This window comes from Tenrec ecaudatus, chromosome 16 (genome assembly GCF_050624435.1).
Source record: "Tenrec ecaudatus isolate mTenEca1 chromosome 16, mTenEca1.hap1, whole genome shotgun sequence".
Taxonomy (NCBI): Eukaryota; Metazoa; Chordata; class Mammalia; order Afrosoricida; family Tenrecidae; genus Tenrec; species Tenrec ecaudatus.
Window position 1 is genome coordinate 103140890 of NC_134545.1, and position 26768 is coordinate 103167657.

The window sequence follows — 26768 nt, forward strand, 5'->3', positions numbered from 1 at the left end:
ACCTATGGGCAGAATGAACATGACCACGGACACTCAGAAGACGCTGTGCAGATGAACGTTGAAAGAGGGTAAGGAATGTAAATTTGTGGTTTCCATGTTCAGTGGCTGCCCAGCTTCCCATCTGATTACAAAGTACCATTTGTTTGCCAAACGCAACAGAAAATCAGGTGTCAGATCTGCTGAACCAGTGGAAACTGGCGGAGTTCCTCCACTGGCCTCAAAGTACCAGGTCTGGAATATGCTCTTTCTACCAGCCTGCTTATTCCTTCTAATCATTGGAGAGTAATTATAGGGCTGTTAATTACATTACACACTGAATTTCTCATCACCACAGTCGACCCTTGAGACAGCTAGCCAAGCAATGAATCATGTATGTAGAAAAAGCACTTTTGCTAAAAAAAAAATTAAAAGAAAAGAAAAAGTTTAGTTTTGGGATCAAACTTTGGAATGCCATGTTGTTTCTGTTTGCACATCATCCTCAATGAGAGTCAGCTCACACTGAAGATGAAGCCTGAGACCATCCAATGTTACCAGGGTAACAATGGATGGTGTCTGGCTATCTCTAGCAACAGAGCTGGCTTCTGGGGTCTCAGATGCAAAATAGAGCGGTGTGGTGAAGTGAAATTTCTTCATATGGCTCTTCTCATGTCTCCGTAACTTCCAACAAATGTTAGCAGTCTCGACATCCTTGCCTCTAAGGAGCACGCTGGCCGTACTTCTTCCAAGACAAACTTGTTTGTCTGTTTGCACTCCACGGTGCTTTCCATCTTCTTTGCGAGCACCACAATTCCGTCTTCCTCACTTGCTGAAAGGGAAGAGGACATGAGCACTGTGTGATGCCGATCGAGGATTGCAGTCTTCAGTATGGGTTCCAATTCCATGTAAGGAAGACCGAAATCCTCACAAGGTGGGCCGACAGGTACATCATGGCAGAGGTGGAAAAGATGGCGTCAAGGATTTTGTCTTGCTTGGATCCACAATCAATGTTCATGGAAGAAGCAGTGAAGAGATTGCGCTGGGTAAATCTGCTGCCCTGGCCTCTTTAGAGTCCTGCAAAACAAGGATGTTACTTTGAAGACTACAGGGCCCTGGACCCAAGCCACAGTATGATATAATAAATGGCCCCATATGCATGTGAAAGGGAAGTCATTGTTATAGAGCGTCTGGATCAGAAAACAGTAGGGATACAGTCATTGGTCTCCTCAGCCAGCAGCCAAGCCTCTTTCCCCAGTTCTCAGCCTCTCATGTGGTAGCCCATTCACTCAGCCACCTGGTCCTTTGCCTCCATGGGCCAAGAAGGCCGTTCACGTGTTGCACAGGTCTATAGTCACAGGTCAGATAAGACGGTACCCCATAGTCTCCGTGCTGCTCTGCTGAGTCTCCGGGCCACAGTCTGTGATGCATCTGGTCTCAGTGGCTTCCACCACTTCAGAGATTTTGAACAGGCTCTCTAAGGCTCTCCAATTTTTTTTCTCACTTCCAAGGTGGCTCATCCTTATAATAAGGGGGATGGTAATGAAAACTGACTAATTCCTCTATTACTGTTTGTGGTAGGCACCTAATCTGGTGTCAATTTAAGGATTAAGAGTGGAGGGGTGGAGTCTAGGATGTCAATCTGGAGATAGGCAATGAGACGTCTGTGTGGGCATGGCCTTCTCCTGAGAATTCTGGGAAATCTGGTACTTGGAGGCAGAAGACATCTCTCTCTCTCTCTGCCACTCTCTGGGAGACATATGCAGAAGACAGACCACATGGATACAACCAGACCTCTGAAGCCAGAGAAGCCAGAGAGACCCCTGCCAGCGCTGAGATGCTTACAATGCCAATAGACCCACAGACTTTCTACCCACTGGCTTGTGATCATCCTGCACTTGGCTTCATTGAATTTGTCTCATGATCCTGAAGAGGACTTTATAGATTAGTATCAGACATACAGGCTAATATCAAATTTATGGCCTTGGATTGGACTGGGTTGGGATGTTTTCTTAAGGTACAATTGCTCTTGAATATAAACCTCTTCCTTACACACATATGTGTGTCCATGGATTTGTTTCTCTAGTCTACCCGGACTAACACACTGTTACACATGCCCTGTTTGCATATTCCCAACCAGTCATTTGGTGGGAGTTATAGAGAGTTGGCAGGACCCCTGGTAGGGTGGTGGTTACTGGAAGGTCATCAGTTTGAAACTACCAGCTACTCTGTGGGAGAGATGGTTTTCTACTCCTATAAAGAGGTACAGTCTCTGAAATCCATAGGGCAGCTTGACCCTGTCCTACAGGGTTGTCATGAGTTGGCATTGGCTCAAGGGCAGTGAGTCTTTTAAAGAAAGATTTGAAAAAAAAAATTGGGGTAGAAGAACCTTAATAAATTTCCTTCCATCACAGTAACCTGCTAATTAATTTTCCTAATTAAAAACGAACAAACAAACAACCCTCACTGCCGAGTCAATTGTGATTCTTAGTGACCCTACGGAGCAGGATAGAGCTGCCCTGTGGGTTTCCAGGACTGCAACTCTTCCCGGAAGAAGTACGCCCAGTCCTTCTCCCATGGACCTCGCTGTTAGCAACTCCACGTGTAACGACTATGCCACCAGGGTTCCTAACTTCCCTAATAACCCCTCCCTTAATTGGGACTATTGTCTGTGAGTTTTGTGGGACCTTTGTAACTGATTATCCAACCCAGCAGAAAAGTCGTGTCCTGGGAAGAATGGTTGGTATCAGAAAAGGGTATAGAAGGATGGAGGGTTCGAGTCCCGCCAGAGTCACCAAAAAAAAAAAAAAAAGATGGAGGGTGGGGATGTGTCTGACCTTTGCCTTGTGGCAATTGGCCTTGAGCTAGGTTCTCCTTCCTTGTCTAGCCAGAGGAAATCAGATGTGGCCTACCAGCTGATTTCATAAGCTAAATAAATACCTTGCAGAAGATGGGTAACTCCTTTGTGAACGATCAGTACCTCCTTCCAGTGGCTTGATCAGAGGTAGAGTGGGGAGAACATATAAGCACACCCCCAAACCAAGGCCCGTGGCAGGCCTGGCTCAAATGGCTCCTCAGATCTACATTAAAGTCGATTTTGAAATATACTTCAGCTGGGCCTAAACCCTCTGCTTCTGCTGCTCTGAAGAGAAAGATTCCATCCAGAAGTCAGGGTCAAGATTTTAGCAGGTATGAGGAGCTGATTGCCAAAAGATGTTTGCTGCGAGTGCTGGCTGGGCTTGATCAAGAAGGGTACCTTGATCAAGGTGGTGGGAAGTAGAAACGGTGAGCTAAGACGGATCGCAGTGTAACAGCCCCTTTGTAACTTTTTGTCCCGTACCTGAGAGGTAAAAACTGAGACATGGAACAAAGGCAGAACTGAGACAAAGAACATGAAGTTATGAGCGACTTGCTTAGAGTGGAGAAAGAACCCCGGGAGGGAAAGGTGCACAGAGAAAGGCAAGGAGCATCTTGAGTTTCCGGGTAGGTTCTGAGACCACTGAGTTAGGTCAGGGAAACATGCAATGAGGCGCTGCAGCTGCAGCTGCAGCGTCTGAGTCTTTCACAGACCAGCTTCTTGGAATGCGGGGGAAGAGGCTGCACAGCCCAGCTCTGGCCTTGAGAGGGGGCAGGGTTGGGGGGCGGGGAGGGCTATGGTCAGGGACTGCTGGGGGAAGGTGCTGCACAGACCAGACCTGGCCCAAACTGTACCCCTTTGTGCGTGAGCCCCCAGACTTTTGTTTATTCCACCTGATAAAAACCTTGTTCTTTTTTTGCAATTTGGAAAATTCTAGTGAGTACCCTGTGATGACTCTCCAGATTCATAAATATCTCTACATTTCAATGGAGCTCTGAGAGAGTAAGACTGGTACTTTGTTACAACACTTTGGGAAATTCTATAGTATTAACATTCCCTACATACTAGTTTACTGTCATGTATTTAGTTGTCTGTTTTCTTGATGAGTTCCCTGGTGATTTGTACAACACTGAACCCTATATGGTTAGCACATTGCTTTTCCCTCCCAACCTCCCAAAGCATGCTGGTTACAGGATTAATGAATATAGGAAGATTCCATATAGGTGCTAACAGTTGTTTTTTTTTAATTTCATTATTTCTCCTGGTTATCTCTTCTGAGCTTCTTCCCCATCCTCCAAGAAGCTGAAAGACTGCATACCTGTTGTTGTTTCATATAACCTTTAAATATGTGAAAAATGACAATTATACTCCAGTTATCCACCATGTCGTTTGGATTGAATTGGCCAAACTGACGCAGGTCAATGGAGGAGCCCTAAAACAATGCGTCATTGAACTGCTAATCCCAAGGTCAGTGGTTCAAAACCAACAGATGCCCATGGATGAAAACCTCCTCTTTGTACTCTTGAAAAGATTTATCGTCTGGGCAACCCACAGGGTAGTTCTACTCTGCACTATAGGGTCACTGTCAGTCGGAATTGAGACTCCGTTGCAGTTTGCTTGGAATTTTGAGAGTGCAGCTCAATATCTACCGCTATTTAAAATGTCACACCCTTACATTTCAACCCCGACTTTCTCTTCTACACATTTCATTTTCCTCTCTAGTAGCACTGGTGGCCGGGTCGAGTAATTATTAACCAGCTACCTGCAGGATTGGGGGTTCAAATCTACCAGTTGCTACTATTTGGGAGAGGAGGATGGTGTGGAAACTAGAGCCCAGACCCGCAACAAGCTAAAGTCCTGGGAATGGCTTTCGTATAGTTTTCTTACAACTGGTTTGTTGTATGTACGATGTATGTGTCTGGTCTTGGCACAAGGGACTCCATTTTGAGTTCGGTGCCTCCACCTTACCTCTCAGAACTCACCCCTCGTTGGCCTCCCCTCTCCTCGCTGAAAACCGCAAGTTCTGAGAACCCAACATCCCCAGAGCCAGGACGTTTTTTGAAGATATGGTCACTCCAGCCGTCCTTGACATATAGATAAGATTAACGACCTTCTTCTCCCTTCGGAAGCACCTGTGTGTGCAGACCCTCCCCAGCTTTGATCCTTTCCTGCTGTGCCTGCCAGCAGTGGCATAAAAAACACTGCCAGGATTTTTCCCGGTGCAGTTTCAATAGCTCACTACCCTGAGTTGCTGAACCCGCCCGCAAGCTTCTCAATAAAGCCTGCTTCTAAAACTTTGCCAATTGGATCTTTAGTTTTGTTTTGCGCCCCAATAAACCTTACAGATGATTGAAAGATTCACAGCCTCACCCTAAAGTCACTAGGGGTCACAATCAACGGGATGGTAGTGGGTTTTTTTTTCCCTTGGTGTATCTTAAAAATGTCCAAAGCGTTACCATTTATGTATCTGGTGCGTTAGATGTGGGTGCAAGCAGAGGATGAGTTTGTTGGAACTGGCCAACAATTCTTCCCCTTCTTCCTATGTCATCAGAGTGCCGGCTGCACTTGGCTGCCTGCGGTCTCCGCCGTTCCTGCTAAATGGTTGCCAGTTCAACGCTCGGGTCGGGAGCGGAGCGCTGTCAGTTCGCGGTGATTCGGATCCGCAGCACGAACCCTTCCACGCTGCAGCCCGGGCTTCCGCCTCGCAGCCCCGGAGGCCGTCACGTGGCAGGCGCGGGCGTGAAGCCGACGCCGCCATCCTGCTTCCTGGCAGCGCCGGCTCCCGGGAAGGGGGCGGGCCGCTGCCTAGTCGCCCGGACTTCCGGCTGCGTGCGCAACTACGGAAGTGCGCTGGCCCCGAGCGTGACTCGTTTCCGGCCAGCCGTGGGCACCGGCTATCCGGAGACGTGTAACGGACAGTGGGCGGCAGCCATGGCCGAGAGGAAGCCGAACGGTGGCAGCGGCGGCGCGTTCGCTTCCTCGTCGGGCACCAACTTACTCTTCTCCTCCTCAGCCTCGGAGTTTAGCTTCAACGTGCCTTTCATCCCCGTCACCCAAGCGGCTGCGTCCCCGGCCTCCCTGCTGCTGTCAGGAGGTAGTAGGGAAGGGGGAGGGTCCCCTGCGACGAGTGTGTGTGTGTGTGTCCGTGTCCGTGTCCGGCGGACCCGTCGAGTGGTTTGCCAGGGGCGTCCGTGGCCGGATCTGAGTGGGCCAGGGCCTTTGGGATGTTGGTGGGGCTGGGCCGTGGCTTTGTTCTTCCCCGAATTGTGCTTAATCGGCATTCACAAAGCTTTTGAAGAGTAAAGTGCCCCTGTGCAAGGAGCCCACGGTCTGGAGGAGACCGCCCGGACCCCAGTGATGTGGAATGGATCCCGACTCCCAGGACAGCCGACTACTGCCCCACACGCTTTCCAAATGGAAGCTGAAGGCCAACATCTTTTCAGAGTGGCTGGTGTCTCGAACATCCAGCCTTTCGGGTCTTTTAGCAGCCAAGCGCTTAACCACTGCTGGGGCTCCTTAGAAGGGAGACAGAGATGTGATCTCTCTCTGCACAGTGAAAGTCCAGAATGCTTTTCTCATTCTTCAAAACCAAGTGTTACTTCTTCTAAGAAACTTCCTTGTTTTCTTAGGCCCTCACCCTTTTCAGCTCCCAGAGTTTCTTGTTCATAGCTCTGTTAAGGCCTAGGGAGGGTGATTTGGGGTAAACAGTGCATAGTGTTTAGGAGTGCAGATCCCGGCTGTGCCAATAATTTGCTGTGTGACCTCAGGGATGCTACTCTATCTCTCTGTGCTACAGTTTCCACATGCACACAACCCCATAAGCTGTGGTGAGAAACGAATGAATTTTTACAAAACTCTCTAACCTGGCCCATCATATTCTATAAACCCAAACCTGACTTACTGCCTTTGAGTCTATTCTGATACATAGTGACCCCCTAGGACAGAGTAGAACTGTTTCTGTGGGCTTCTGAGGCTGTAAATCTGTAGGGGCAGCGAAAGCCTCATCTTTCTGCCCCGGATCACGTTAGATGTATAAACCCCAGCCCCAACCCACGGCCATTGAGTTGATCCACAGTGACCCTGTGTCGGGTTTCAGGGTCTGTCTTTCTGGGAGCAGACAGCCTCACCTTTCTCCTGTGGACTGGCTGGTGGATTTGAATTGCAGACCTTGTGCAGTTAGCTGTCTAGTGCTTACTGCATAGAGCCCCCAGGGCTCTCGTGAATATAAATTTAACAAGCTCACTGCCACCAAGTTAATTTTGACGCGTATTGACCTTATTGTGAGGTGCCCTTGATTCAGTTCAGACTCAGTGACCCTATGGAGAACAGAGTGAACTGACCTAGGACAAGAAACCCCAAATAACACCGACATGTAGTGAGCATGCAGAGACACAGTGCAGAACCACTGCGGCTTGATGCTGAGCTCGCTGTCGGCTCCTCCTCGCAGTACGCTGGCTTCCTTGCTGCAAACCGCATGCTAGTTTCCACCTTTCCCTGTAAAAGCACAAATCCTCTTGGGATTTCTTTAGTTCGTGAAAACAGGTGCTGCTGATGGAGGTCTGTCATAAAGCATAGTGGTGCTGAGTGAGCTTTGACTTTCAAAGGTATGAGGAACCCAGGGACCAGCTGTGGATGCTGTTACATTGTGCTGGGTCAGCAGCTGCACAGGGAGGGGTAGATGGCTGCGAAAGCTGTGGTCTCAGGCTGGCTGACAGGAGAGGACCCCCATAGGCCTTTGGGCCCACTGGGACTGAGGCTGGGATGGAGTGTGGAAGGATGCCTGGGCATGAGAGAGCTGGAGGAGACAAACATCTCTAAAAGCCTGCAGATTGGGCAGGAGATGGCTTGTATGACTGTGTGTGTGTGTGTGTGTGTGTGTGTGTACGTGCATCACACGCACAGACAAGCATGCACACACCCTCCCTACTTCCTCCCCTCCCCCCTCTAAGTAGGTCAGTATGACCACTGTGTGCAGAGGAGGGTAGCTTGTGTGAAGAGAGGTGCACAGAGACGGGGACCTGGCCGTTGAAGGCCTTGTCTGCTGGGCTGAGGAGCTCGTGGCCTATGGGGACCTGTGTGTGTGTGTGTGGGGGGTGTTAAATAAGGCAGCCATCTCCAAATGTTTGAGGAAGACAGCACAGGTGCCCATGGGTCAGGTGGACTGGTGAGTGGTGGCAGTTGTGGGGTCAAGGAGGTGCCAGGCGCCCTCTAGCCTGAGTTGGCCTCATAGGCCCCGAGGAGCGATTTCTGACCCTAAAACTGTGGGGTTTAGTGATGCCTAAAAGTCCTGTCAGTCTTAGTCCCCAGCCCTGTGTTCCTTGAGTTAGTATTGACATGACGAGCATGAGCGAGAGACGGGACATCTGCTCTGAGCATCTGGGGGGCTGTCAGCAAACATCACTGGAGGGAGGGTTAGGGGCAAGTGGGGTGGGGCAATTAGGATGGGAAGTTCTGTTTTTAGCTTCTTGAGTGGTCGGCAGAGGTGGCCCAGTCTGGGGAGGACAGAGGTGAGAAGTGGGAAGTCCGATTTGGAGAGCAGATCAGGTCAGAGAGAGTGTTGGGAGTGTCTCGACTATACCACAACCCAATCCGAGCCCACACCCACTGCTGAGTGGATTCTGATGGACAGAACCTTCTAGAGCTGTTGTGTCCGGAGTGGCTGGTAGGCTCAAACCACTGAGCACTTCCACCATGGCTCATTCAAGTCGTGCCTAGATGTGCTGTTTGTTGGTGTGTGACGTGAACATGGCCCTGATGTGTGACTAGAGGCATGTTGGGATCAGCACTTCATTTGGAATGGCTGATGAACAGAAGGAACAGCCTTGTGCCGGTGGTTCTTTCTGTAAAGGGTGAGCTATAGACCGAAGTTTGTTCCGCCCTTGTTAAGGCTGCAGGGTGGTGGTGGGGGTGGGGGATTAACTGGAAATGAATGATACAAATGAAGATTACAAAGAAACCACAGACAAACATTGTGAACAGTAGACTATCTTAGTTCAAGATGAGAGCCACCTAGCAACAGAGTTTCTGCCCGCTCAGTGGCTGCCTCCAGCAGAAGTCCAGGAGTTTGGAGCTTGCCAGGAGGCATCCCTTGGCAGGCCTCCCAGGACAGGGACCATAGAGGGCCCATGTGCTGGGCTGAGTCCACCCTGTTGCCCGCAGGGCAGATAAAAGAGCATGGGAGTCACAAGGAGGGCAAGGTGAATAGGGGGAAGCCAACAAGGCAAGCGCTCATGACGGTTCAGTCAGGAGATTGAGGTGGACGGACGTGATGTCACATGGAGGGAAAAACGCTCCTTTTTCATGATTTGGTATTGGGGCAGAAGGTTAAAAAAATTTCGTGCTCATAATACCCCCAGTGAAGGTCAAGTTGGGCCAGGAGGGATGAAGAGCAGGCCCTGGGCTAGAAGAGGACATCTCTGGCAATTGGGTGTTCTTTAGCGCCCCTGTGTACTGCTGTCTGATGTGCAGACTGGCAGGTAATAGCTGACCCACTTTGTCCTGGGAATGCAGCGACCACGTGTTCCTTTGACAACGAGTGCTTTGTTGGGCAGAGTCCGGACATGCTCATTCCTGTCAACAGAGGTCATTTCTGTAGAGTCTTGTCATTACTGTGGAAGTAAGATGACGTGTATTCAGGAATAACACTTGAATTACTTCTGATCCGGAACAATAAAGTCTTCAAAATGAAGTTATAAATACAGCTGGTTTAGAGGACCTGATGCAAAGGGCTTAAGTGGAGAGCAAATGCTTTGAAAATGATTAGGGCAAAGAATGTACAGATGTGCTTTATACAATTGATGTATGTATATGTATGGATTGTGATAAGAGTTGTATGAGCCCCTAATAAAATGTTTAAAAAATATAGTTGGCATAGACTTTGTTTCTGCTTCAGTAAACTTCTGTATGTAGATATGTATTAACAAAGTATAGAAAGGTTTGTTCCAAAATGTTCATCTTGATTAGGAGGTAGGGTTGTGAGGAAATGATCATTTTTCCTCCCTTTGTTTTTTCTTATCCACGTTTTCTAGTTTGTTTTTAAGTGTAATGTGAATTGGGTGGAGGTTCACAGAGTAAATCAGTCTCCCGAGCAGGGATTCATACATGCTTTGTTTCCTGTCAGCAGCTGCACTCTTGTCACTAGCCTCTTGCTTCCATCCCTCCTCCTCTCCTAACCCTCTGAGCTTTGTCCTTGGGCAAATACAGCCCCTTGATCAACAACACCTTCCCTGCTGCTTTTGTTCACTTTACAGACCTGTCTGTGGCTTGGCTGAAAATGGAGGAGGTTGGGGGTTAGTTCATTTCTAGACCCACCCAAAGGATGACCAAGAGCCACAATATCAGAGGTTCCATCAGTCTCTATCTGACTGAGTGGCCTGGTGCTTGAAAAAGAGAGATTACTAATCATTTTATGGGGAGCTCTTAGAGATGCCATAACATCCCATAATTCGAGCATAATTGTACAATTGCTACTATAATCAATTTTAAAACTTTTTCCTCCTCCTTGAACTCTTTGATATCCACTCTCCTTTATCCTTTCCCTCCCCCACCTTTTTACCCCAACCCTTACTTATTATTATATATTATTATTACACTTCTGTGTATATTATACCTGTATTTTACTCCATCCAGTATATCCATTCACCTACAATTCTGTTATTCGCTCCCCTTGAGTGGGATTATACAGTTGTCATTGCTGTCAGGCTCCCCCCATCCTCAGGGAATCACTGCTCCCGTTGCTCTTTCTGAAGGGTCATCCATTACTGACATTCCTGCCTTGAGTGATCTTAATTATAAAGATGAACATATGTAGGTCTAACAGCACTCATGGTAAAATATAAGGCTTAATAAAAAGGGAGGAGATATTAAAGAACCAGCGGCTAGTTATGTGTTTCATCTGTGCTCTACCACAACCTGGATTTGCCATCCCTTTTGTGTAGGCCCTTCTGAGAGGGACTGACCAATGCTCTTAGAGGTGGGTTTAGGGTCTCCACTACATCCACACCCCTTCACATCCATTTGGTTGCTTGGTTTTGAACTTCTGATACCTCTTCCTGTGGACACCTCATGATCATAAAGGCTGGTGTGCTTCTTCCATGTAGGCTTTGTTGCTTCTGTTCTAGATGGTCACTTGTTTAACCACAAGCCTTTAAGACCCCAGATGCTCTATCTTTTTATAGCTGAAGACGTGCTTTTTATGATTCTCAGTTTTGTACCAAAATATTCTCATGCTCTATCCAGAAACTTCTAATGAGGTCCCTTTAAGAGCAGTGGGGTACCATCTAATTCTGGTCTGAGTCATGGAGGTCAGGTGATGTCACCTGGCTCCTTAGCTCCATGGATGAGTGTTTGTTTCTATGGGGGCTTTAGTTTCCTCCAGACAGGAAGAGGCGAGTCATCGCATCTTAGGTGGCCTCTGTGAGCTTTTAAGACCCTTTTCTCTGCTCCCCACTGTGGGATAGAGCACCGCCCATGTGGGCTCAGTGCCGCCAGTTGACCTTGGTTCTCTGCATGGTTTTCTTTGGAAAGTTCCTTTATTTATTTCCTGTACTGTAGAAATAGAAGTATGTAAAACTAGGAGGTGAAATGGTTAGCTCTGCCTCATCAACTCCACAGAATGAAACCGGGATGAGACTGAACTTTTGCTCTCCTGTTCCTTTCCAGAGGATTCCACAGATGTCGGCGAGGAGGACAGCTTCCTTGGTCAGACTGTGGCCCATACGTCTACCCCACGGACATTTAGCTACTTCTCTCAGGCACCAAGCAGTGGTGATCCTTTTGGGGCTATTGGGCAGTCACCATTAACAACTGCGGCGACATCATCGGTGGGACAATCACCGTTCTCTAAGCCCATGGCTTTCGTTTCTTCTACAAATCGATCCCCAGATGTGTCGAATGCCTTTTCGCCTTCCATTTCCAAGGCTCCGTTCGGTGCTCCGCCAACATCGCAGATGAGAATAAATGCTTACCAGCCTTCTCAGCAGAGCTCTCACCCGCCTTCCAATTTTGGGAGCCCACCACCAGGAACACCCCAACAAGGATACAACCCATATCGCCACACTCCAGTCAGCAGCCGGGCTAACCCTTATATTACCCCTCCCCAGCTGCAGCAGTGCCCAGTCTCCGGCCAACCCACCTTGCCGCCACACTCTGGACCCCCCGTTCCGATGTACCAGATGCCTCCTGGGGCTTTGCCGCCGGTACGGAGACGGGCTTTCTGTCCTCATCACGCACTCCTGAGTCTGTCACCGTGGCCCGGGTTAAAAGTGCCCTGTGCTTTTTCATCAGTAGGGACGTTATCTTGCAGGGGCTTTCTGTGCAAGCTACGTGCTTTGAAGTAAACATTTCCTTAAAGAAAGCTTGCTGGATGGTGTTCGGGTTTTATTTTTAAATGAATAGACTTTAGTTTCTAAAATTGTGTTAGTATTTGTTGAGAAAAACAGCAAAAGTCTAGAACGGTGGTTCTCAACCTTCCTAATGCCGCCACCCTTTAATACAATTCCTCATGTTGTGGTCACACCCCACCCCCCACCATAAAATTATTTTTGTTGCTACTTCATCACTGTGATTTTCCTACTGTTATGAATCAGGCGCCCCTGTGAAAGGGTCATTCAACTCCCAAAGGGGTTGCAACCCACAGGTCGAGAACCGCTGGTCTAGAGAGGGCGCACAGGGCCTCCCACTCCTCAGTTCCTGTTACCAACACCTTGCACTGATGAGGTCCGTGTGTTAACCACAGATGGCGCTGGCCCTAACACTTTATCTTACCATGATCACCTGTTTATTGATGTAAACAGACTCGGTGGCGTGGTGGTGAAACTCAGCTGCAGCAGTTCAAATCCCCCGGCTGTTCTGTGGGCTAATGTACAGCCTGGGAAGCCGATGGGACAGTTCTGCCCTGTGCAGTGAGGTCGCTGTGAGTCAGCACCACCTGGAGTGCTGTGGGATTGGCTGGAGTGATTGTAATGAGTGAGCCACATGCCAGGGTCTCCGGATTTAGTGAGATGATGATCATGTGGTTCGGTGCCATCGAGTTGGATCCTACCCACGGTGACTCTGTGCACAACTGAACAAAATGATGCCTGTGTGTATGAGTGGGCTTCAAAAGTCCCCCTGTGTGTCTAGGGCAAGTATTACTTCTGTTGGTTTCGGTTTGGGTCAGAAGCATGCCCCTTTCTGGTCCTCTGGGCAAGCGTGATGGTCCTCACTTTGGTCACCTTCCAGATGCCGCCTGCGGTGCAGCCAGCCGTGCCCTTGCCGTCCCAGCAGCCGCAGGCCCTGGCCCAGCCAGCTGGCCCTGGGGTGCAGGCGCCACCGCCATTTCTGCTGCAGAACCAATACGAACCTGTCCAACCACATTGGTTTTACTGCAAGGAGGTCGAAAACAAACAGCTGTGGATGCCTTTCAGCTTGTACGATTCGTCGAACCTTGAAGAAATCTATAATTCAGGTAACAGTGACAGCACCCATGTGCGGTCTTGTATCTAAATGTTGGGAGAGGAGAGAGCACTACAGTTGGTTCATGGCCTAGTTTTGGGGAATGCCAAATTTCGTAATCATAGATTCCGCCAAACTCTGCCCTAGTGGAAGACCCGGCCTGTCCCAGCAAACTGTTGGAAGAACTAGTCTGCAGTTTCCTTCGTCGCTCAAGTGTCTCGTAGGCCAGAACATGAGTAACTCCTGGAGCACAAGTCTCTGCTCTGTCCACCGCCCTGCCCCCGCTTTTTCACTTTGCTTATTTATTTGTAGTTGTGAGAGGCACCCTGGTGGCTAGCGGTGGTTACATGTTGGGCTACAAACCGAAAGGGTCAGCACTTCGAAAGTTCCAGATGCTCCTCAGGAATGATGAGGCTGGCTGCTCCTGTAAAGCGTTACAGTTTCAGGACTGCATGGGGCAGTTCTCCTCTGTCCTGTGGGGTCGCTATGAGTCAGCATGGACTTGACGGCATGAGTCTGGGTGTCTGTTGTTGGGCATTTCTCAGAGCATTGCCTGTGGTCCCCCCTCGTTCCTGTGAAACACCCTGTCCGTCGGCCGGATGGTGCACGGGTGGGTTGCGGCTCAGAGCAGCCCTGCAGTATGGCCATGTGCCACTTTGCCCATCTCATCCATCGATGGCCTGAAAAAATGTCCTCGGCGTAGCCCCTGGCACACATGGAATGTTACCGTGAGTTTGCGACATTCCGTTGAGTTTGGAAAAGGGGAAATCTGCCAGTTGTTGAATGAGTTTACCATCATGGTTTCAAATGTTGCCCTGGCGATTTGTCTCCCTCCTAAGAGCCACTATTTTGAGCAATACAGATTGACCTTGGAGCTTGGAGTTTTAAACCATGCTTGGCCGAGGCATCTGTCTCTAGGGTCTGAGTCTGTGCTGTTAATGGCGGGGCTAAGCTGGACCCTTTGTCTTCCAGTCCAGCCAGACCCCGAGAGCGTGGTCCTAGCGACGGACGGAGGGCGTTATGATGTCTACCTCTACGACCGCATGAGGAAGCCGGTGTACTGGGAGGAGGAGCCAGCCAAGGTCAGGCGCTGCACTTGGTTCTACAAGGGGGACACGGACAGCAGGTTTGTCCCCTACACCGAGGAGTTCAGTGCAAACCTCGAGGTGGGTGCCAGCTATTCCTGTGCGCGCGTCTTTCACGTAACCCTGCCCTAAGACTGTGGGACCCTCAGAGGACACCCCTCGCCGGGGAGCTGGCCTGATTGGCATGAGGGCCTGTCTTGCTCTTCACCAAGAAGGTGGTGCTTCAGGTGGTTAGCTTGGCAGCGACCCTAACACTTGCCATTGTCTGGGGGCCTCAGTGCTGAGTGAGGGGCTGTGTTGACCTGGGGGGCTCAGCGTTTAGGGAGAGTGCTGGCTGCACAGCTGTGAATGACTTGCCCCTTCAGAAACAGGTGGTCCTCATTTCTCATGCATGCAACATCATGGATTAAACAGACTTTCTAAGGTTTAACACCTTAACGCCCAAGCTCCATGGACTCTGTGATAGCCAGCAGGTGGTGGCCAGCCTTGTTTTGCCAGCGTTTGTATCAAACCTTTGCAAGCACTTAGGCATCTGCACCCATGATGGACGCCACATGCTGAGCCTGTGACCAAGATTCAGGAAAGGCCCTGAGTGTAGCTTCCTATTTGTGACACATGGAACAGAATAGGCCCGAGTGTCGTGCTCCTCAGTGGCCATCTGCCGTTTGATAACTTTTGAACTTGGTGAAACCAAGAACCCGTGTAAGGTGGAAACCTGTTAGAGAAGGAAGCTCAAATACTGGTTCCCAAGAAAGGGTGACGGAAATGTGAGGTGATGGCTGAACAGCGGGAGGCGTGGTGGGGTAACGCGAGTGAGGGCAGCCAGCACACCTGTTTGTCACCGTTTCTGTTAGCACTTTCCTCTGCATGGTGTCTGGATGTCAGGCATCTGGGGAATGTAACTTGTGTGTCATTTCTGCCTCGTAGGCTGAATATAAAAAAGCTGTCACCACCAACCAGTGGCACCGCCGGTTAGAGTTCCCCAGCGGTGAGACAATCGTCATGCACAATCCCAAGGTCGGTACCCGATGCGTGGGGCTTACTGCGGCCACCCAGTTTGTCAAGTGTGTGGCTGGGTGTTTGAGAAACTCCTACTTTTAGTAACGTCTGCATTGAGGCTGGATTTCTGACGAGCTTTACCTGAAAAATACAGACACTGCCATCGAATCGATGCTGACCCATAGTGACTATAGAACTGCTCCTGTGGGCTTCCCAGACGGTTAGCGCTGTGGAAGTAGAAAGCCTCATCTTTTCCCTGAGTAGTGGCTGATGGTTGAAAACTGCTGAGCTTGCTGCCTGCAGCCCACGATGCCACCAGGGCTTCTTGCTTGGAAAATAAGAGGGGCTTCCAAAAAGTCCATGGGAGAATGCCATTATTGTATTTTTTATGGGGGGGTGGTGTTTTTTTCCTAGAACCATTTTATTGGGAGCTAATACAGATATTATATCATTCCCTAGTTCAAAATCTTGTTTCCCCATGAACTATGTGGAGCCCCCTCATCAAGGACTGCCACACACGTCGATGGTGAAAACAGAGCAATTTAAATGGTCTCCCAAACAGTACCTGTGTGTGGCTCAGTGTGCATCCGAGGAGCTGCCCGAGATGTTTTGGTGTTTGGTCAGGGGCCTGGCCCCTCTGTAAGGGATCAGAGGCCCTCTGCTCTGCGAGAGGCCAGGCAGCTCTGCTGTTGGAGCCGCCGGGAAAGCAAAAGCAGCCATTGGTGGTATGCAGGCAGCTGAGCCCGGCATGTGTTCAGTGAGGTGGGTGGGTGGCCAGTGGGCCAGCATTTGCCCACTCTTTGCCCTGGTGACAAGGAGCTCTGGTGGCGCGGTGGGCTACCCATGGGGCTGCTGACCACAGGCCAATAGTTTGAACCCAGCAGCTTTCTCCACGGAAGAAGAGGTGGTCTGGTTTCATAAGGATTTAGAGCAGCGGTTCTCAACCTGTGGGTCTCGACCCCTTTGGGGGTGGAACAACCCTTTCACAGGGGTTGCCTGATTCATAACAGTAGCAAGATGACAGTGATGAAGTCGCAACAAAAATAATCTTATAGTTGGGGGGGTCACCACTGCATGAGGATGGGTCCCGTCATGAGGAAGGTTGCGAACCACTGATTTAGAGCCTTGGAAACCCACAGGGGCCGTTCTGCTCTGTCCATGGGGTCACGAGGAGTCAGAATTGACTCGGTGGCAGGTTTTTGGTTTTGACCCTTGATAATGACTTGTTTCATTCTTTGAAGAACAAAAGGCAGCCTTTTGTTTGTCTTGTCTCCATGAAGCTTGTTTACTTTTTAAGAAAAGTTGAGTGATTTTTCTGATGCTTTTGTCTTTCGCCCCTCCTTCTCCGAGGCTCGGCGTCCTTGCCTGCGGCGCAGGACCATCACCCAGGACCCAGTGTTAGTTGAGGGGAGGTAGCTTATGGGAAAGCTTCTCGTCATGCTTGGCACACAGTTGCTTTTCAGAAGACAGGAGTAACCCTGATCTCCTTCCCACCATGGGGAGCCCTGGTGGTGGAGTGGGCTGTGCACAGGTCAGTGGTTCAGACCCAGCAGCTACTCCATGGGAGACAGGAGCTTTCCACTTCCAAGAGTCAGTCTTGGAAACACAATGGAGCAGGTCTACCCTGTCCTATGTGTCAGAATCTACTTGATGGCAGTGAGTGTGGCTTTTTTGAGTTTTGACCTACCACTATAATCTACCTTGATAGGAAAAATAAAAACGATGAAGGAAAACTTACACAGTATAAACTCACTGCCACCGAGAGGCAAAGTAGAACTGTCCCTCAGTGTTCCTGAGGTGGTCAGTGTTTATGAGAGCAGGCAGCCTCATCTTTCTTTCCTAGACTGGCTGCTGGGTTTGAACCACTAACCTTGTGGTTAACAGCCTAATGCTTAACCCACGGTGTCACTGGGGCACCTGTTAAACAGTGTAAGCCCCCAAACCCATTGTCATTGAGTTGATTCCAACTCACAGGGACCCTGTATGGTATTTCAGAAGCTATAGACCTTTAAAATGAACAGCCCAATCTTTTTCCCGCTGAGAAGCCTGGTGGATTTGAACCTCTGACATTGTAGTTAGCAATCCAGTGATGAACCAGCGGGGCCACCGGGCCTTCTTTTTGAACAGTATAGAAAGCTATTAAAAAGAAAAGCCTCTTGTTAAGTCTTCGGTGCCCTCTTATTAATGTCTTATATATTTTTATTCGAATTTATAAAAAATTTGCATATCTTTGTACATACATTCATATAAGAGAGCATCAAAAAGTATGTGGAAAATGGAACTGAAAGATACTGGAATTTTTTCCATGAATTTTTTTGAAGTTCCTTTGTAAAGACAAGTGTACATGTTATGTGCTGGTGTGTGTGTGTATATGTGTATGTTTTTTTAAAAACTAAGTTCTGTGTGGTACAGGACTAAATTTAATAGAAATTATTTAGCAGAATATAGTTCTTCCCAGAAAATGGTGAATAATTTGGGTTTTTCCATTGAAATTGAATAAATTCAGAAGTAATCTTAATTTTTAAAGGGTTTTACTATGTTTTATAAAACAGACACCTCCTCCATTGCAGGTGATTTTCCTTTAATTTCTGGTGCGTAGTCCTAGATTCTGGGGAGCAAATCTCCTCCTGTAAAGAGTGACCGTCTCAGAACCCCGGCGCAGGTTTGCCCTGTCCTCGGGGTCGCGATGAGTGGGCATCAGCTCATGTAGGGAGTGAGGAGCTGAGCTCTTGATGGATTACTATTTCTACTTCACTTACATTCTCTTCTAACGTAGTCAGCACTGGAAATACCGATACTGATTTGCTCGGTGTTGATGGCGAATACACTTTAGCAGGGCTTTTAGGAAATTGGTTTGGGGAGAAGAGTCTGGACTTGATTTGTAAGCCACTCACACCGACAAGTAGTGGAGTGAGCAGGCCGGCCTGCAGTGGAAAGGGTCTGGTCACGGTGCTCATCGCCCTCCCGCTGTCTCCTGCAGGTGATCGTCCAGTTCCAGCCCTCCTCTGTGCCGGACGAGTGGGGGACCACGCAGGATGGGCAGACGAGGCCCAGGGTGGTCAAACGGGGCATTGACGACAGCCTGGATGAAATCCCCGACGGTAGGTGCCCCCTGGGGCCATCACGGGGCATCTGCAGCCTGCTGTCCTTGTAGCACTGCAGTGCCTGGAACCACCAGGTGCAGAAGTGAGGAAGATTGGTCACCTTCCTCTTCAGTTTTGTTACTCTTTCTGTAGAAACTTGTAGACTTTGGTCGAGGACACAAAGCACCCAGATTCTGAAGTGGGTGTCGCTTAGAAGAAGCACTTTGCCAGCAGTGAAAACGAGACTTCTGCGCTTGGTTGTGCCATGACAGGACAGGGGTCGCAGACGTTTCCACTGATGGACCAGGGGGTGTAGTCAGAGTTGGAGGCCGTGTGGGCTGTCGGGGCTCTGTTACCTCTTTCCAGCGCTCCTCTGAAGTGTGAAGGCAGCTGTGAAGCTTCTGGAAACATAGCTGCGCTCCATCACACCTTATTTACAGACAGGCACTGGGCTGGACTTGACTCCCGAGCAAGCCCTCTGTCAGCCTTACTCCAGGGAGCATGCTTAGCTCTCTCTGTTGTGCCGTTTCAACGATGGGCTGTATCTGACAGTTTATTTCATGGTCTTAGTAAGCTACCACGTAAATAGGTCCTTATGTTGTGAAACCTGAATGAGGCACCCAGAGTTGGAGAAATGGTGGATAATTTAACTCGGGGTAAAAGCTTACAAAGCCAGGGGAAGGAGTCGGAGAAAAGATTCTAAAGCTTCCTGACAGCTAGTGGCTTCTCCAGGTGGGCGTTTAAGTTTACTGGCCAGCGCTGAAGGCATCATGAGGTTACAGAGTCTCCGCAGGTGAGGACTGCAGGGCCCCTGATGCGAATTGCTCTGGGAACAGCCTACCTGCTCCCTCCACCGTGGCCCACTTCACTGTCACTAGGCAAGCCGCCCTTTGAGTGCCACTCTTTGAGTGTGGGGTGGAAGGTGAGGAGGCCGCCTTCACAGGCTGGGAAGAGTCCTTCATTTCTTTGGCGAGTGTGGTGTGGACGGCAGAAGGGGTGTCCAGTCGAAGGGTCGATAAACTTCCCCTCAAGGCCATGTGCAGTTCATTTGGTATGGACATGGGGCTCTGAAGTAAAAATGAAAAGTTAGAAGGATATTATTTCCAATAACGGTGTTTTCACTCGTTTATAAAAATATAACAAAAAAAATATAACCATGGCTCTGTCGAATTTTTTTTTAAATTGCTGCCAGGGACAGAATTGGCTCATCTGTCTCAAAAATTTGCCAACCCCTGATCTAGAATCTAGGTTCTAGATGATTGCTAGTAAGTTAAGGAGACCCGCCCAGCTGCCCAGCATTCATCCGGCTGGTTTGTTGGCACAGGGGAGCGGCCTCAGGTTGACCACCTGGTGTTCGTGGTGCACGGCATCGGACCTGTGTGTGACCTGCGCTTCAGAAGCATCATTGAATGTGGTAAGTGACCAGCGGTCCTACTTTCTTTCAGGGGGTGATTTGAGAAGGAGTAGCAGAGTCTTTAAGGGCTGGGTTCTTTAGGATGTGCTGCTTGCTTAGTTGCAGATTGGGGAAAGTTCATGTCTACCTAGTTGGCTTTCATAACACACCTAACTCACAAGACTCGAGACTGAGGAAAGAGAAGGGGTCGTGGAAATCAAAGTCATTGAGTTCACCTCTCCTGTAGCAGCCCCTGCCTGTGCCTGTCCAGGGATGAGGCCCACCTGGACGGGGGTTGTGAGCTGTTGTTTGCTGGCATCCTGGCGGCCTGGTTTACGTAGCTGCCTCACTCTCTGCCATGATGGTTCCTATTCACCGGGTACTTGCGCTGTGCCAAGCACCTTGTGTGCAGTCTTCATGTCTACCTCACAGCAAACACGTGGGGGGTAGGTGAGGGGACCCATTTTTCTGTCATCTCCACACTAGGTGAGGACCTGGTGCCCACAGGCGTGCTGTCACCTCACCAGTGTCCCAGGCAGCCCCTCTTGGGGCAGCCTGTGCAGGCAGTTTGGCCCCACAGTGCTGCATCACCTCCCCATCCTGGTAGTTCAAGGGATGGTTTTCAGTCACTTATGCGTTTCTCTAGGACTTCCTAAAGGTTATTTTAAAATTTTCATCTTTCTGACAAAATTGGCCAACTTCATATTTTTTCTACCCCCAAAAAAGTATTGACAGATTTAAGATCATTGTTGCTATCTAGTTATAAAATGGGGACAGGCTGATGAATTGATCTTATTTGAGTTTGCTTTTTGTATTTTTCGAGGAAGGTGGTTGAAGCAATTTGATTTCCCTTATCTGATTTTTGTTTGCTTTTTAAAATTTTAATTGTTTTCCAAAGTGGATGAGTTTAGGGTGGTTTCCCTCAAACTGCTGCAGACCCACTTTAAGAAGCCCTTAGAGGACCAGAGAGTCAGCAGAGTGGAGTTCCTGCCAGTCCACTGGCATAGTTCCTTGGGTGGGGACGCCGCCGGGGTCGACAGGTTGGTGGATTTTGATAACTTATTTTTTCACTTGAGTCAAACTTAGAGTCACAATTTAAATCTGTAGTTTGGAAGTAGTTTATTTTGTTTTGATGTTTCTTTTATTTTGTTAAATACTTGGTCCAACCCATGAAGAAATACTAAGCTTGCATATTACTTTGTGTATATAGACATATGCTTATGTGTGTGTGAAGCAAACGATACCAAAACTCCAACCCAAACTCACTGCCATCGAGGCAATTCTGACTCATAGGGATCCTATAGAACAGGGTAGAAGTGGGGTTCGGAGACTGTCACTCTTTACAGTCTCAGCGGCTTCAAAAGGCATGTAGGAAAAGGCCATTATCTTTTAGTTCCATTTTCCATGGACCTTTTGAAACCCCCCCCCTCATAATGGTTTTAAAGCCTTCTCCTAATATCAAGCGAGGCTGACAGGAGGTGGTCCTGTGGCCTGAAGGGTGGTGAGCAGCATCTCCAGCCTCCTTTGCCACCAAGGTAGCGGGGGCGCCCCATTCCCCCTGTGCTACAGAATCACCCCTGTGTGTGTGGGATGACGGGCACGACTGTTTCTCCGAGGGAGTGCTCTTGGCTAGGTACTGGCTATCGGGAGCGCTGCAGACTGAGCAGCAGCCTTGGCTCATTGCCCCTGGCTACCAGCAGCACTGGCTGGGCACTAGGACACTGCATCTCCCCCCCCCCCCCCCCGCTTCATTTTGCATTCTCCCATTTGAGAACGAGGGCCAGACTGATGGGGAGATTGAAGTCTCATGACCTTCTGGGTTTTAGGGACTGTCAAGAGAGCATAGGTCGGGCATTTCGTTTGATGGAGTGGATCTTGTGAGCTGCCTCCTCTCCATGGGCGGTGCCCCCGCACGGCACCTTCTTCCTGGACGTCACTGTGGCCTCACCAGCCCCAGCGCCAGTTCTGTCCATGAAATGCCCTTCCCGCTGTCCTCTCTGCGCCCTTTCCCACCTGCAGGTTTCGGCAGGTGTCCTGTTTATCCACCTGGAGCTAAACTGGGAGAGTAGGCTTTTCCTCTGGAAATAAAATGAAACGATTTGCCCGTGTCTTATTTTGTAGACTTGTACTCTAGAGAATCTCAAATCCATAGTCTTATTTTATAGACTTGTACTCTAGAGAGAATCTCAAATCCATAGTCTTATTTTATAGACTTGTACTCTAGAGAGAATCTCAAATCCATAGTCTTATTTTATAGACTTGTACTCTAGAGAGAATCTCAAATCCATAGTGCAGCTCTGGGTCAAGCGACATTTCTGTTTATGTCGATTTTTAAATAGTGACCTTTGTCTCCGAAATCAGGTTGTAATTTGTCTCTGGGGTTTTGGGAATTAAGATGTAAGTGGCTGCGTGTTCAAATCCACAGACGGAAGGTTGAGGAGGGCTGAAAAGACTTTGCTTTTGTTCTGCCACGCAGGAACATTAAGAAGATCACCCTGCCGAGCATTGGCCGCTTCCGGCACTTCACCAATGAAACCCTGCTGGACGTGTTGTTCTACAATAGCCCCACCTACTGCCAGGCGATTGTGGAGAAAGTCGGGCAGGAGATAAACCGGCTGCACACCCTCTTTATGAGTCGGAACCCAGACTTCCAAGGAGGCGTCTCTGTGGCTGGTCACAGTTTAGGTAAGAGTGTCACGTGTGCACATTGTAAGCCATAGGACTGCTGAGCCAGCGCGGCTTTCCGCCTCGGTGACATCGTGAGGGTGGAGTCCTGCAAGACTCAGTGCTTTGAGTTCAGCTGCTTCCTTTACCGTTCTCCTCTCTCGGCATCTCCCAACTCACTGCCATCAGCTCAGGCCTCTCTCGGTCGTCCTGTGAGACAGGGCAGAGCAGCGCCTTGCAGGACTAGAAAGCTTCCTCTTTGGCCCACGGAGCAGCTGGGGGTATCCAGGGCTCGCCATGGGGTCAGGAGCCCAACACGTGACCACGGGGCCGTCAGAGCTCCTGGACCGCCGAGGGTGGCTGTTGTATTTCAGTTCCTCCTGCCTGGGCTGGTCAACTTGTGATTTGCTTATCAAGTACCCATGATCCAGGTTTGATTAACATCTGACGTCAGCGTGTGTCTGGTGATGGCATTTGGGGACAAGCACGTTCAGGAGAATTTCTCTAGTGTTCTCACTTCGGAGTGTCATAAAGACCCTTCAGACCCCCGGGGTAAGCCAAATGCTTCTTTTCCTTAGGTTCTTTAATACTGTTCGACATACTGTCCAGTCAGAAAGATGTGAATTTGTCCAAGTCTCCTGGGCCTCCTGCTGTTGCTAACGGCATTGAGAAGCAGTCACATGTTCCAGAAAAGCAGGTATGCCCGCACGCTGTGCTTAACAAGTGGGCTTGTGGTTGGAGTGTGCGCTACCTTCTGAAATGGTCTCCTGTGTTAAGGTTACACTAAGACTTGGGAGTGTAATGGAGCCATATAACTAGTTATTCAAGTTTCTCACTTCACCCTTCTTCTTCTTGGATTACACATTTCTTTCTTTTAAAAAAAATCTATTTTATTAAGGACTTTTACAGCTCTCATCTCAACCCATCCATCCATCCATCCATCTATCCATCCATGTGTCAAGCACATTTGTACATATGTTGCCATCATCATTTTCAAAACATTTTCTTTCTGCTTGAGTCCTTGATATCAGCTCATCCCCACCCCCCCGCCCCGAACCCTTGATAATTTATATATATTTTTTCATGTCTTACATTGACCACTGTCTCCCTTCACCTACTTTTCTGTTGTCCATTCCCTCGGGAGAGGGTTATATGTAGATCATTGTGATCAGTTTCCCCAGGATTACACATTTCAATGTGACAGAGAGATCTCACTTTTTAAAAAAGTAGAAAGGCAAATCGCTGTGGCAAGTGGGCGGATGAGTGATGAGCCCAGTGCACCGCTCCTCTGCACAGTCCGCCATGCTCAAGACTGCTCTGCGCGGTGAGCGCAGGATGCAGGAGCCTGCCCGAGCTGTGTCATGCTCTGCCTTATTCTTTCATTTTTGAAGGTGACGGAAGAGCCCAAGCTGACTGTGGATGAGCCCTGTGACCTGGCCGTTGGCGATGAGGAGGTCCTGACGTTACAGGACACTCTGGAAGCACTGAGCCTCTCGGAGTACGTCAGCACTTTTGAAAAGGAGAAGATTGATATGGAGTCTCTGGTACGGAGGATGGTGGGATTGGTTTTTGTGGACAGTTTTTCCTGTGTGTACGATTAAACAGGAAGATGGATTCAGATGCTCTGGTATCAAAATAGAGCCCAGATAAGTCAAAAATTTTAATGTTAAAAATCTTTGAAAAACATTGGCGATTAAAAAAACAAATAAAAAACTCTGGGAAAACAGACATTTCTAAGATGACAGAGAACCCAGAAGATATAGAAGATAAACAAACAAACAAACAACTTTCTTCCTCATAGCACAAGCCACCATGAAGACCAGGAAAAGGACAATGATGAGAAAATATTCTGAAGACACAGACAGACACAGGGCTCCTTTCCATAGCGCCTCAAGCGCCCTCAAATCAATGCCAAAGACCATCATCCAGGGAGGAGGTTGGAAAAAAGAAGGAATCAAGCCTGGGCAGTGGTGTAAAGACTTGCAGAAATACTTGATTCACATGTGGATGGCCAGTGCTGGACAGCTGGGGCCAAATCCACCATCACGGCCCCTGCAGGTCCCAGCCCCGTCCACTCACCACCTACTAACCCTGCCTTCCCGCCAGGCCTCTCCCCCACTCTCACATTAGTGCCCCACGCAACCCAGCTTTCCCCCAGGTGGTTCCCCTCATCCTCTGCCCCCATCAGGGTTTCCTGGGTGCCAACCCGCAGGACCCTACCCTCTCCATACTCACCAACCAACTTGGTACCTGGCACAGTAAGACCAGGAGTGGTGATGGACAAGCAGCTGTGGAAGAAGATGAAGGCAGCTCATGAGAAAGTGCACAAACACCACAAGCATGGCGAGCATTCCTCCTCTTCCTCCTCCAGCAGTGACTGTCTGAGCACAGGGCTGCGGCTCCAGCGCCAGGTGCCGAGGGAAATTGCCTTGCCCTGTGCCTGCCTGCACCTCCCTCTCTGCGCTGCCCTGCTGGCTCGGGCAAATGGGAGAAGGCTTGTCATGGCCTGAAAAGGTTGCCTTGCTTCCTGGACAGAGTTCTCAGCTAACGAGGTTCATTTTATTATTGTTTTTTATGGAAATGGGTTTTTGAAGAGGGTGAGCCTTTGAGCTAAATGCTGAAGACAAGTTTGAGATCTGTAAAGTGAGATAATGTTTTCAAAAACAAACTTCTTTGGTAACAGTGGTGGTTGGGGTGTCTTAGAAATTTAATTATATGAGTATATGCCGTACCTTTAGAAAGAGAGATCATCCACTCAGCAGGAAAACAAAGAATATGAACAGACGGGTCTCAGAAGAGGAGGTAACAAATGACCTAACGTGAGAAAACTCAGAGTAAGAGAATTAAAAACTTAAAAAAAAAAAAAATCTCCCTCTGGCTGGACTGGGCCGAAGGACAAGCACTGTAGAAGCCGCTGGTGGGAGTGTGAATGGGCACGGCCCCGCCTGGCTTTGCTTGTGAAGTCGGGAGGGTGAGTGGGAAAGAGGGAGAGCCTCTGGTGCGACGGGTGTGCGTGCACACACACAATTGTGAGCTGGCCAGTGCTTGGTTCTGGTGTACATCGGGTCCCTGTGGGTTGGAACTGACCCCAGAGCACCAGAGACAGCTGTGTAGGGAAGAAGCCCTTCGGCATCTTGTGAAACGTGAGGACATCCCGCTGGACCCAGCAGCTCACCGGCAGGAAGATTAGAGGTTGTCACACAAGAGTACCGCTGAGGATGCGCCCTGCAGCATTGTGGGGCGTAGCAAACCTGTGGACACCTTCAGTGTCTGCCAGGAGGTGCTCGGGGTGCATTGAACGACTGACGCAGCCAAGGCACCGGGTCTAAGGTGCACTGTGGGGAGAGGGCCAAGCTCAGCTGTGAGTGGGCAGCAGGCTGCAGGATGACCACATGCCAGCAGACCTAAGTGCCGCCTCCGCCCAGAGTGTTCCAGGAGGAGACCACGGTGCCCGCAGGAAGGAGCTGCCGGCTGGAGAATTGGGTGGTTGGGGTAGCAGTGGAGGAGTGAGTGAGCGAGAGAGACTTTGCCAGATGCTTGAGGGCCACTTTTGGACTTCGTACAATGCTCTCTGTTGGAAACGAAAGGATGGAGCAACCTGGGTCTGGGGACCTAGGACTTCCCAGCCCGAACTCATGTGAGACGTCCAAACACACCAGCCAGAAATACCTTTGTCACTGACTAAATTCTGGATTGCTTTAGACCAGTGGCCCCCAAAGTGGGCGGCACCACCCCCAGTCGGGTGCAGGAATGATATAGGGGTGGGGTGGTGGCTGCAAAAGCAGATGGGGTTTTCAATTGCCGGGTGGACGGGTGCTGAGTTATTATTTTTCCCCGAAAGGGGGCTGTGGGCCACCTCGAAGCTGTGCTCGCAAGGCCATGGCTTCTTGTTAGAGGTTTTTAGAGGGTCTCAGTGCAGTTCGTTTGCTCTGCTCCTCGGTTGCTTCACGGACATGCTGGTTTGTTTCCTCTGAAAGCTGATGTGCACAATTGACGACCTGAAGGAGATGGAGATACCCCTGGGGCCCAGGAAGAAGATCTCGAACTTCGTGAAGCAGAAAGCAGCCACGCTGGTGAGGCTCCGCTCTGCAGAACCCTGCAGGCCAGGGCTGCTCGGGAGGCCGGGGAGTTGGCCAGAGCTGGGCTCAGCTCCCACTTTGAGCGACCTACTGGCCTGCTTTTCCTGGGACGGGAGAGTGTTGAGCATGCAGGACTTTTCGTTTTTTTTAATATACTTATTGGGGGCTCTTCCATCTCTCATCACGATCCACACATTCCTC

At 49.5% G+C, this 26768-nt stretch overlaps 1 protein-coding gene across 2 annotated transcripts in view; it reads left to right on the plus strand.

The window, feature by feature from the left end:
- Positions 1–5694: 5694 nt before the first annotated feature.
- The window catches only part of SEC23IP (SEC23 interacting protein), a 38029-nt gene continuing 16955 nt past the window's right edge, over positions 5695–26768 (plus strand). The window contains exons 1-12 of one of the 2 annotated variants that reach the window (XM_075535003.1): positions 5695–5924; positions 11492–12027; positions 13052–13277; positions 14237–14430; positions 15277–15366; positions 18329–18449; positions 19756–19845; positions 20723–20864; positions 22301–22509; positions 23067–23185; positions 23880–24032; positions 26466–26561. In XM_075535003.1, coding sequence (XP_075391118.1) covers positions 5762–5924; positions 11492–12027; positions 13052–13277; positions 14237–14430; positions 15277–15366; positions 18329–18449; positions 19756–19845; positions 20723–20864; positions 22301–22509; positions 23067–23185; positions 23880–24032; positions 26466–26561 — 2139 coding nt within the window. In that variant the 5' untranslated portion in view covers positions 5695–5761. The remainder of the gene's footprint in view (positions 5925–11491; positions 12028–13051; positions 13278–14236; positions 14431–15276; positions 15367–18328; positions 18450–19755; positions 19846–20722; positions 20865–22300; positions 22510–23066; positions 23186–23879; positions 24033–26465; positions 26562–26768) is intronic. The other variant, XM_075535002.1, reaches the window with a different exon arrangement.